General features: G+C 35.9%; 1 protein-coding gene across 6 annotated transcripts in view; it reads left to right on the top strand.

Annotated features, from left to right (window-relative positions):
- The window catches only part of LOC129567456 (nuclear factor of activated T-cells 5-like), a 33760-nt gene that overhangs the window by 16057 nt on the left and 4488 nt on the right, over nt 1–13215 (top strand). For 3 of the 6 annotated variants that reach the window (XM_055444333.1, XM_055444331.1, XM_055444330.1), the window contains 7 exons: nt 2149–2419; nt 3651–4085; nt 6598–6795; nt 6892–7174; nt 7247–7406; nt 7588–7793; nt 7901–8105. In XM_055444333.1, the coding sequence (XP_055300308.1) occupies nt 2149–2419; nt 3651–4085; nt 6598–6795; nt 6892–7174; nt 7247–7406; nt 7588–7793; nt 7901–8105 (1758 nt within the window). The remainder of the gene's footprint in view (nt 1–2148; nt 2420–3650; nt 4086–6597; nt 6796–6891; nt 7175–7246; nt 7407–7587; nt 7794–7900; nt 8106–13215) is intronic. The other 3 variants (XM_055444336.1, XM_055444335.1, XM_055444334.1) reach the window with 1 other exon arrangement.

Here is a 13215-nt window from a genome sequence, read left to right as displayed (position 1 = left end):
TGCGAATGGCATTGTTTTCACCTGTCTTTTGCAACGAAAAATGGCTATTTATATGGGAAAAGGGCCAATTTACTTGAAAGGCCATGTTAAGTACACTCTACCATAAATAAAAAGCATCAATTTACTGAAGCAACCGATAAAATATGACGATGGAATATTCATTATTCGGTATTCTAACGAAGCAGTAGCAATGTCAGTAAGCGGCAATAGCTAAGTACTTGATGAAATCAAAACGAAATAACGGCATCGATTTCAATCAATCCATTCAATTAATAAGACGTAAATGCTGTGTAGAACTTCAATTTAGTTTTTTTTTTTTTTCATTAGATGTATCAGTGAGCATGAATTATTGTCATTTAAATGCGTATTCATTCTGTTGAGAGCGTCCAACTGTGGAATAGATAGAACATATATGTACATGATGTGTATGGTGAATAAAAGGCCCTTCGAAAATTATATCAATCTAAAGGAAATAGACAATATTTCATGGGCTGAACGATCAAGCTAAAACCCAATAATTTTTTTTTGTCCCGTTTCTCCTTTTTTGTGTGTCACCCGCTTCCGTTGTCGATGTGCTGCAATTCTGCCATGGTTGGCGCTCTTTGGGCTCATTTCATTCAATTGACTGTTTTGCTTTCTATGTGTATGTTGGTTGTTCGGTTTCAAAAGCAGCCGAGTAATTTCTAATAAAGATTCTTATTATTGGCATTTTTGTTTCCAACCGTATTACACACGCACAATTACCAGCCTCTGAACATTGAACGACAAGCACACATACTGTCTGCTTGAAATATACCATAACGGCGAACAAGCTAAAGTAAAATAAACTGAGGTTTGAAGATGAAAAAATCGCATGCGTAACGTACAACAACAAATTAGAATTCAAGTGAATTCTATTCGGAACAGAGAAAGAAACAAAAAAAAAACGAATTATTATCAGAAACAAACATTTAGCCGATTTTATGCGGAACCAAGTGTGCACACGAAAATGAAAAACAGTCTATAAATATGTGCTCAATATATATAAAACAGTCCAAAATGCGAACCAAAACGGAACATGAAGCAGAATGATAGAGAGATAGAGAGAAAACGGAGCGCATACTTAGAAAACAGATCATCTGCGGCGCGTGTAAACAAATTAAAATGGGCAAATGTGAATGCGAATATTTGGACGGGCGGTCGTTTAGCGATTAGTCATTCAATAATAATGATCAGAAATTGCGAAGTACGATGAAGGCAATAGAGGCACAACGATTTCGCACACATTTTTTGCTCGTTATCTCCTGCCTGTCCTCTCTGTCTCTCTCTCTCTCTCTTTCTTTGTTTTCTTTTTTCGCAATTGTGCTTGTATGCAAAAAAATTCGTGCTTATTATTATTATATTAAAGGTTATTACGTCTATACTCACTACTAGTTTTTTTTTGTACGAGGAAATGCAGTGATCCGAATTGGGTGACTTTATTGCCATTTTCTTCGAACGTGTCAGGTGTTTTGCTTCATTCTGAAATCTCTTTTATTTACGTTTGACATTCCAAACGGCAAATATCTCCACACAGTGTCTAGTAAATATACACATATTGACATGGCAGGTCATTTCGAATTTTTGCCGCCAGATACAACTTTGCTCATATAAGCACCGTTCTCTAATGAAAAGGGACAACATGCGTCGCATGCTCGAGTTTTTTTTTTGAATCAACGTAGAGCCCTATTTTGGTACGCACAAATTCTATTCATCCCAGTCAATCGTTGCTCATTCAAATACACAAAAAAAAAAAAAATAATAAAGTGGAAGAACATGAAAAAGACGCCACATTCAACATGTATGCTCTAATTGCTTTTAAAAATAGACCGATACTTCTGTGGCACGTCATAAAAAGCGGACACGTGTAGAATATGTGAAATTTTTTTGCGTTTCTTCTAATTTGTTCACAAAAATCGTCTCGCACAGACTTTGATTCTCTTCTAAAGAGGAAAAGGTGTTGATAAGCAAATGAACGAGGAATATGCAATCGAAATTATATATCCTAATAAGAATGAAACACTTAATGATGTGTATTGAATGGATTTTACAATTTCAATTCTCAAATATTTCTGTCACGCATTTAATTCGTGTTTGTTTTGGTTTGGTTTTTCTTTTGCTTTGTTGCAGTGATGCGAATGACCATGTCGACCGGATCAACCATGACGTCACGTGTTCATCGAAAAGTTTTGCGGATACCATCGAAACGGCATCCAGGCAAAGCATTGCCAGGGAAACTACATTCGGCCGCACGAATCGGTGGCAAAGTGCTGCCGGGCAAACGATTGCGACCACAACAAAGTACACATTGTGATAACTCGAACTCGAATGACAGTGGGCTCGGATACGATCAGTATGCCGACACACCATATGCAAACATCAAACAACTACCGTCAACAAGGTAATTTATTGGAATACTCCGTGGATATTTGCATGTCCACCGAATCATAAATGAATCGTTCACCCATAACAACACCACACACAACACATCCATAATATCAATCAAATTTTCTATTTAATCGATTACCTTCAGTTTTTTCTTCTCTTTTTGTTTATTATTATTATTATTATTCCATATTGGTACCACGTTTCACCACCACATTCAAACATACATACACATACATACGAAAATCAATAATGTATTTTCATACTCATTTGTTCTCCCAACAACAACAGTAACACTCACAGAACCAATTCATCAATTATTCCAACTAACGGGCAGACAAACTTTTGTTTGGTCATGAGACATTTTTCGGACTCAAAGTATTTGGTGTATACTTTTGTTATCATCATTATAAGTTCTAATGTATTCCGCTACTGATCTTGCACTTGATTTATATTTTGCTTTGTCGCTGAACAATGTTTTTTTTTCCTCATTTGCATTCGTCACATTTCTTTTTTCTTCAATTTTCCCCCGTTTTTTATTTTGATGTTCTTTCTCCCACACACATATGACAATAACAATAATAAATCATCTGATTATTAATAGGAATGCTAAATTGACATTATCATATGAAAATATCATCAGTAACGATAGAAAACAATCTAAACAATCATTTTAGGTTTCACATTTCAAATTGGTGTGGTAATTTTCAAAACAATGAATTTTTGAATAAAACTATTATTATAGATTTGTAGGTAAATACTATTTACCAATTGTGGGTCCCCAGTTCATTGCTAGCATAAAATAACAATTTGAATAAACTCACGTCAGTTTTATTATTTCTCACGCGTGTTCATTATTATCTGAGCGAGTGCGAGCAGGATAAAGTTTGCATGATGAATTGGAATTATTTTCAGCTTAAAAAAGCTACCCCAGAACAAATTGAGTCTCATGTTTGAAAATTGTTTGTGTTTGAAATAGAAAAGTGTGGGCATGATATATTTTCTAAAATGATTTTTGGGTAACTTCTGGAGTATGTATTTATTTGAGTGCGCCTCATTATGTGCTGTCCACTTCAAATTGGAATATATAACTTCGATGTATCTGCATACCGTTACCGGAATTGCGGAAATAAACTCCATTCTCAGAAAAAGAAAAAAAACCAAATCCATCTTGGAACTGATAGCTAAATAAATGATGAAAAATAATAAATTAACCGTTATGTTCGCGTTGCACGTCTTTAATGTAGATTACCACCAACAAGTAATACAACCGATTCGACAACGACGATGTGCACGAGTCGATTAGTGGTTGATGGAAACGTTCAAATTCAAAATCCATACGGTGAGGCATCCACATCGTCTGCAGTGATGGCAACGAGGGCGGCGACGATGGCGGCCACAACGTCATCTATTGGCATGAATACAATGCTGATCAATGCAAATAGCTTAATGCCTGCATCTTCAATACAACAATCAGCAACAACTTCTTGTTCCTCTTCTTCAATCAACCTGATTGGTCACGAAATGAGCGCTTTGGATGGAATGAAGCGTCAAAAAACCGATCACAAAATTGATATTGATGACACTTGTAGCAATGACGCATTTGTTTTTAATTCGAGCCTCAAGGGAAAGCCACTGAAAAGTAGTCAAAAAACCGCAACCGTTCCCTGCAATGCGTCCAAGTAAGCACCTTTTTACAAAAACACAGACCACAATCCAATACGATACTAAAATCAAAAGCCAAACATCAAAGTGAATGCCTTTTTCGATTCGACAAAACTGGTTTCGAACGTTTGGACTATTTTCAATCGTAGTTTCAATTAGACAGTTGGGTTTTTTTGTTTCAATTACAACAAAACAAAATATACCTATACTGGTAGCTTGTAGACACATTGTGTGTGTCCATCTATTTCTAGTTTCAAAAAAGATTAAGTACTTGACGCCATCCCCTTTGCGTTGTGATTAATTAAATCACGGGAATCCCCGTGATAAATTTGGATAAAATCGTGCACCACAACACGCGATACACACTTGTTACCGCCTCAACAATAAAATGCGTGTTATAAATCGTAAAACAATCACATATGATTTCAATGTGATTTTATGACAGAAAAAAAAACGATCGATTTTCATCACCAAGATACGTGCGGATTTTTTTTGCATTTCATTGGAAAATGTGTACTTAATTCCGTTCTTCATGTATTCTTTGGGCATTAAACAGTAAAAAAAAAAAACACACAGCACTCAATATCGTCATCGATACAGAGAGTATGAGTGGCTTAGCAAATACCAAATTGATACAAAGCAAAACGAGACAAATGAGAAAGGCTGGTCTCGTTTATCTCTCGCTCTCCAAAGCATTGGTTGGTCTTGAAAACTGGATTTCGCGAATGCACGAAGAAAAAAACAACGCACACAATCTCTGTGTGTATTTTTAGATCAGTCAATTCCAAAATTAACCGCTTAATTCACACACATATACATATTTGTATGTCAATGATTTGCATAAACATAAAATCGAGCTATGACGCATTTCAGCGTTTTTTTTTTTCTTTTCTTTCTTGATGTTTTTTTTTTTGCAAACCATCTGCACCTTTCGTAAGAGCCGTTGTTGTTGTTGTCCTTTATTTGGCTTAATTTTTTGTTATCGTCATCAAGCATTCAAGCATTTTATTTGAATTTCCAGTTTGCTGTTTTGTTTTCGCATGCGAGATCTTCAACAAAAACAGATCAGTGTTGCAGCATTTTAATTGTTTTGCGTGAAAAATGAAAGAACATCTAAACTGAGTTTACTCCGAACAACATCTCTTTTACGCTAACAGCAATTCGTACACGAACGAGTCAGTGTGACGGTTGGTGTGAGCGAGACAGGATTTGACAGCAAACAATTTGGTTGTATCAGTTTAAATATTCTTTGCTGCACATGCTAGCAGAAAATCGTTCCAGACTTTTGTCTGTGCCTTGTAGCGCTTAACCTCCTAATACGGCATTATCAGCGTTGACTCGGCTCTCGACGACAATTCAACCCATTTACGAGAAATTTTTATCGCATATTCAAATAAACAGCCATAAAATCCAACACACAAAGATAGTCGTGTCATTGATTTAATTTGTTTAATTGCAACATTTTGATGCGTGCATAGAGCAATCGCGCACGCGCTCGCTCATTGATTAGCATTGCTGGGGCCAAAACGATAAAAAAAAAGAGTAGCATCAATCGTTAAATTGTTTCATTTCATTGAGCATTTCATTTTAAATTTTTTTAATCTTCATCAAATATGTTCATAGGCGCCAATAAAAACGTATCAATCGATGTATAATCTGAAATTTATCCGATTATGGTGTGATTTCCTTGAATTGCATACGCTGTCTGAAAACATCAATTCGACAATTAAAAGCACTTGAAAATCTATAGATTTTTTTAGATCAATTTTTACTTTTCTTCATTCTGGATGATTTCATTCATCAAAACCATACCGATTCAAGTCGTTTGTTTTTCGACCTTTGAACATTTGTTTTCGCTTTTTAAAGAGGTGTTTGTCGAACAATCGAGAATCATTTGCAAGTTGCAGCAAGAACAACAACAACAACAACGACGACAACAACCACCACCGCTGCCGGCGGAATCATCGTTAAGTCAACATTCAAGACTGAAACTGTGTCATCGGAATGATTGAGATATAGTTTTATCCTTCGATTAAATGTTTTTGTTCCATTATCTAGCCAATAACTTAACGCATCAAATATGACGCACTGCACATGACGACAATCTCCATTGCAATATGCACTGTTGCTGCATTTTTTTTCCTCTGTTCAATTTGTTGTTTCTATTTTTGAAATGAAGAAAAAGAAAAACCGAATCTGCTATGCCCTCGCTCTAGATAGCTGCAATGATTGAAGAACACATTTCTGTTGTCCCTCGGTCTCATCTGATTTGATCCAGTATTGACTGCATTACACATAAATATAATAAACAACATTGCTTTTCTAACTTTATTGCCCGATCATATTCATACAGCAAAATGATTTCGATCTCTATCTCTCGCTCCTTTCTCTGGCGCAATTCATTATCCATCATTTTTAATCGACCAAGTCCTTAAGTTTTTTCTACCCCACATCGTTTCTTCGAACCAATATGTTTTATGATGAAATGCCATTGTTTAACTTGTAAAACGTTAATGGTCTCATTTAAAGGATAACACAACTATCGCGTGGACCGGCACGGCCAGCCATTCGTCGCACCGCGATCGGATCACAAATTCTCAATGCTCCAAACAATAATATGGGAGTCAGTGGAGCGGTTACGCTACAAACACAAATTGGTGCTATCTCACAGAATGGAAAGTATCAACTGCAAATCATAGCACAACCAGAACAACAGCACAGAGCAAGGTAAAATAAAAATGCAACTCATTGCAAATATTTATACGAGAGAATTGCAACCATCATCGCATATCTAATGCGATTTTATTCGTTTTCAATCGATAGATATCAAACTGAAGGGAGCCGAGGAGCCGTGAAAGACAGGAGTGGAAATGGATTTCCAATTGTGAAACTGATTGCATACGATAAACCGACTACGTTACAAATTTTCATTGGCACAGACGTGGGTCGTGTAGCACCGCACATGTTCTATCAAGCCTGCAAAGTATCGGGCAAAAATTCAACACCATGCAACGAGAAGAAAGTCGAAGGCACCATCGTGATTGAAATCGATTTAAAGCCAGACACTGACATGACCGCAACATGCGACTGTGTGGGAATTTTAAAGGTATTTGCATGCACAATATCGTTTTAATGAATTTTAATCGAGACTAACCGTAACGTTGTCATGTTGTTACAGGAACGAAATGTCGATGTTGAGCATCGGTTTCCGGATCAAACCACCGGACCACGAAGTAAGAAAAAATCGACCCGTTGTAGGATGGTATTCCGTACTCAAGTCACTCATGACGACGGTACCATCGAAACGCTACAAGTGTGTTCACAACAAATTATTTGCAGTAAGTAAACCGTTTACGTCAAGAATCAACTTGTAAATAAATTCTGCCCATTGTTGTTCACAAATTCCAGACAAATTGAATCGCCAATTTGTATAAAATATTATCGAGTCAATTGTTGTGTAAAAACTTTCCATCGCCATTTCGAACCTTCCAAAAAAAACCATTTCTTTTGTATTTGCAGCTCAACCGCCTGGTGTACCGGAAATCTGTAAAAAATCATTGGTTTCATGTCCTGCAAATGGGGGATTGGAATTATTCATCATAGGTAAAAATTTCCTAAAAGACACCCGAATTCTTTTTCAAGCACGTAGGAACTGTCTGCCAAGTGACTCCTATGACACAATCTGGGAAGAGTCTGTCTTTCCTGACAAGGAATTCTTGCAACAGGTAACAATTTACGAACGTTCATTCATTCATTCAACCGTTGATTTTATAATTTCATTGTTGGTTTTTCTTACGGCTGTCGTTGATAAAAATACATTTCATATTTGCAGACTCATTTGATTTGTACGGTGCCGCCGTATGCCGATCCCGATATCGTTGAACCGGTGACGGTTCAAATGCTTGTTACGTCAAGTAACAAGTATAGCGAACCGCACAACTTTGTGTACACGCCAAAGAGTGCTTTTGGAGCTCCCACTGCATTGGCAATGGCATCTACATTGGCCACACTGCATGCTCATTCGAAGAGCATCCAAGGTATTTTACCCGTATTCATATATCTATGTTAAAATTCGAAATAGAACGAAAAAAAGATCCTTAAAAAACACCTCCGAATGATGCCGAATCGCAATGAAACGATCAAACAGCTGAAACTAAAAGACTGAGCTCGATATACCAAAACAATTCAAACATTTTCATAATTGGAAAATATCAAAATCAACGACGAGATATACTTTTTTTTGGAAAAAAAAAATATTGCTTACACGTGTATCATTTGAATAATCTATTGTTCCTGCAAATGTGTCGTTAAAGTGAATCACATCAACGTAATCTTCTTATGTTTATTTACGTTTTGATTACAAAGAAGGGATCTTTTTTTGGTGCTAAAGTTTCATTTACATTGAAAATGTTTGAAATTTGCTTATATGACACAAAATATTTGTATTGCCAATGATAAACTCTTGGCTATATATTAAAATGCAGCTAACGTTCGTTAGGTTCGTTACGTTCATCAAAGCGCCACATGCAGTTCGAAATCATCGCAAACAATAACAATCGCGCTCTTTTTCATATCAATGCCATCGGCTCACACGACACTCTAGCTTTTTTTCGTTATAAATTTCATAATTTAGCACTTTCTTCCATTTGTCGATTTTCGGGCAGTGGCGCGTACAATAATTTTATTTCGTCGTTTTCGTTGTCATCAAGAGTTTACAGCACAAATAATTGCATCAGTTGACGTACGTGTGTTGATATACTTCGGGGTTATTTGACGATAATTTTCGTAGTTTGTTTCACATCGTGCGTTCCTATTATTATTTTTAGCTTTAAACGATGGCAGACCAATGACCTTTTTTTAGCTGAGTATATAAACGAGACGACGAAGTGACAATTCGATGTCGCTTCACCCCACTCGCCCATAACGTGCTATTGTGTGTGCGTTTGACTTGTGCTTTTTCGCTTTGCTTATTGTATTGGCGATTTCCATGCAACAGGCACAAATGTAACAACACACTAAAACGCAATGTCACACTCAACTCACACGGATATATCACATATTTACTTTTCGGTGGCACACGCAAAACACTCCAATCCAATCGACTGCGCTGATTGTCGTGCTTTTCCTTTTATTCATGCGTATATGTTTTATTTTTCATTTTATTGTTGGCTTGTGCCTGTCTTTCTTTTCTTTTCCGTTCGTATGAATAACGGAATTTGTGGCATATAGACAACGGGACTCATGCAATCGTTCCAATCGGGCTTTTCTACAGTAGAAACATTTCCGATTGATTTGACTTGGTGAATGCGACTCGTTGCAAAATAATTGACTATAAATGGCTTCACTGTCGCTTCTTCGGAATGACTGTGTGTGTTTGTCGGTATTTTCGGTGTTTCCTTCTCTCGATATCTCTCTTTCTCTCCACGGAACGATGACGACGAAGACGGTGTTCGCTCGCAGTTGTGCGTGTGCAACAAGTGAATTTATTGGATGTGATGGCGTTTTAATAGTTTTGTGCCGCCGAAGTTCAAAGAACTTTAATGATTTGCAACAATCCAAGCGACCACTTGTCGATTCCTTCGCGTCATTAACCGCTTACTTGGTTGCCTCACTCGCTCGCACTTATTTTTGCCACAATATTCAGTGTTGTTGCTACTGTTTTTAGCCGTTCGCTATGCTATGCGTCTCATTTTTCATTCAGCGCGTCGCCATTGTGTTTACCAAACAATTAACATTCATCGATATAAATTGGAGCGCGCGAATACATTATTTCGCTATGCTTATAATATAATGAAATCAATAGTTACACGTCGATATTAAGAGCGTTTGCTTTACACATCACACATACACACAGTCTGCGTGCATCCCTAAACATTGAACTGTGTATATGAGAAGTGTGTATGTGCGTGTCTGCAACTCGCCAAAGCAATAAATGCAAAAACAAGCATATTTACAAATGGATAACGATTAATTACGAGCGACTCAATTATAATTTAGACACACAAAAAAATAAAAAATGAATTGATGTTAAGAATAGAGAGAACCGTAGTTCGTAGACCATCGCAAATCGAACAACTATTTATTCGTTTTCAAATGGAAAATGCAAATGCTATTTTATTTTTCTGCTGTATGTATGGATGAAACAGAAAAATACGCTCGGTATTTGTTTTTTTTTCTTCTCATTCTTCATACATTATTCTTGTTATTGGTGTAAACAAGTATATCTTTTTTCAATTCGACAAAAACTAAATGGCATGCACTTGAACGTATTCATTCAATTGTTAAGTAATTGCAGTGATTGAAAATGCCTCAAACGAATATCGCCCGCGCGCGCGCTTTCGATCCCCCTTCAGAATGGGAACACAAATAGAAAGACGAAATACTTCAACTGCCAATAACAGAGTCCGTTACTAGAGAACGCATGGTTAACTTGGAGTGATTGCTTTATTTTCTCTCTCGCTCTTTAATTTTTTTGTATCAAAGTTTATTTTCTACTTTTTTTCTTCTACGCCTTCCTCCTACAAGTAGTAAAGAGCCGATAAATCATAATAATTGATTTCAATGTAATGTGAGCGTGGAAAGGGACCTCATTCTAAACTGAATTCTTTTTTTCTGTCTATGGTTGAATGGTGTACGCTGTGAATTTTAGAAGCTATAATTATAATTAGGCTTAGATTCTCGCATATTTGTTTCCATTGTCGTTGAAGACCTGCTTCGAAGGGAATGTTCAAGGAAACTTAGAACTCACACATGATGTTCAGAGATTGCTTAAATGACGTTTGTGCAATGGCAATGGAGGGAGTTTTGTGCATGGAGATAAGGAGAGAACAGCAAAATATCAGTATGGAAATTGAATAATTTTCGCTTTGAAGATGTTTTCTTTTTGAATGGAAAATTTCTCGAGGGAGCAATCTTAAGGGATTGATTGAGCGACGACCGAATGCGTGTGATTGATGGATTTTTATTTTTGCCGCAAAAACAACACGCAGCAGCAGTAGCCAGCAGTGTATCACTTTTTGAGATCAGACAGATTGGATGTGTAAGATCAAGAAAACGAATAAATAGATTCGAATTGCGGATGGTGGAAAAGAATATGAGAAAAAATGGATGATATTTTCCAATTTGCGAGTTCAGTCTTTGAAGTCCGCTGTTTTCAATCCGTTCCATATGAATATTTCGAATTGAAGAGATAAAAATAGTTTGATCCAAAAATTCAATTGACGCGTGACGCGATGAGGCATCCACCAATGACTAATATTTATGAAATATATACGAAAAAAAAATGCAAACCAACCAACCGAAAATATTTTGTGATTACAAATGTTATGCATTAGTTTATCTTTCGACTCAAATCCAATATCATCAAACGTGTCATTTTTGTGTTTCATGCGCAAATTGCCTGATTGAATTTTATATTCCTTTGCAAGTTTCGTTCTTTTTTGTTGTTGTTGTTTTTGTCATTATTTGTTTTGTCCATTTTCATATTAAATATTGTCGATTCGGCAATTCGGGCTAATTTATTTTATTTCATTCAACTAATTCAGAATCTTCTATTGAAAATTAATTTAAATCAAGAAAAAAATGCTGTTAAAAAAATTGCTGAAAAAATTCATTATGCAAAGAACCGTATACAACTTTTTTTTTTTTTCAAAATTTGTTCATTTTTTTGAAAAGAAAAAAAGAGTATGGAATCGAATAGCCAATGTAATCACAAAATATTGCCAACATATAAGATTTTTTTCTATCCAATTCAAATTCTTATTTAGGTGAAACAAATTTTTATTGTTCTAGAAAAAAAAAAACAAGAACAAAAATTTATGAAAAATGTTCAAATATATGAGCACTGGCAAAATCGATAGTTATGGGGACGTAAGCTCTAAGTTCAAAGACTTCAATGTTGTCTTTGTTGCTTCGTTTTTCGATTGTTTTACCGAAATCCATTCACACACTCAATTTAGCAATCAATTAATTTTCATCAATTTGCGATTGAATACATAGAACTTTAATCAGAAAGCAATGAAAAATGACTGAAGCAATGAGGCCGGCATTGGGAAATTGCTCTTGTTTTAACAACGAGACATATTTTTGAATTTAATGTCAAACACTCAATATGCTGTTGGCCAGTGCTGTATCATTTGACATTCTAAGTAAATATACGAAAAAATTAAAATCAAAACCGAAATAAAAACTTCTTCAGCGTGGATTATGCACACGATGAAAGCAACATGCATTCGCCTGGAGACACAGTTTAAGACCTAAGAATATTTGGCAGCTGAATATTGAAAAAAAAATGCACTATCATGCGCGCTTTCCAAAAATGCAGTGAATGTGTGTGCGTGTGCGGATCTCTTCTCATCATGTGTGTCAACAACGCGCGACAAAACAAACAATCTATTCCGAATCACAGATATATACGTGTCCATCCAATATCATTCCAATCGGCTTCGATACACAACCACGGGTACTGGTTAAATGCCACAAATTAAATCTAAAAAAAAAACAAACAAACAAATTACTTTTAATCAATTGTTTTTTGTTGAATTTTTGGTTTATAAACACAACATTTTTTTTTCTCTGTTTTGAACTTGTTACCTTTTTCTTTGTTTTTTTTTTTCTTCTTGGAATAATCGCGAATTATTCAATGTTCAAGCGCGCGCATGTCATTCTTTTTTCACTGTTTATGTTTTTTCTGGTCCGTTATTCATATGAGTGACGTCATTAGGTCTTCAAGTGAGAGGTGTTTTCATTGTCTTGTCTTTTGCATTCTTTTCAGATGCATTCCCAATATTACGATACGGTTGCATTGTAGGCTATTTTTAAACTTTGCATTCTGTTTTTAATTTTCCTGTTTTTTTTCTCACATTCAATTCTTTCTCTACTTGGACAAGAAATAAAAAAAAAACTTCAATTTCAACTCAGAATGCAATTAAAGATATATATATATATATATTGCAGTCAATTTTTTCTGTTTGACTTGCAATAATAGTATCACAACAACTCATTATGAACTTTGTTTTTTCGGTTATTCTTGAGCGCAAAACCTCGCCTTCTGACATTCAAACCAGAGCGGTCAACGAGCGCTCGTTCGTTCGTTCGTATGCGAACATGTTCGTTTGTTCGTTCGTTCGTTCGTAGAATTTACGAACA

This window comes from Sitodiplosis mosellana, unplaced genomic scaffold (genome assembly GCF_009176505.1).
Source record: "Sitodiplosis mosellana isolate CC-2019 unplaced genomic scaffold, AAFC_SMos_1.0 Smas_scaffold_11, whole genome shotgun sequence".
NCBI classification, from domain to species: domain Eukaryota; kingdom Metazoa; phylum Arthropoda; class Insecta; order Diptera; family Cecidomyiidae; genus Sitodiplosis; species Sitodiplosis mosellana.
Note: the sequence above shows the minus strand (reverse complement) of the source record. Positions and strands in the feature narration are given on the sequence as shown.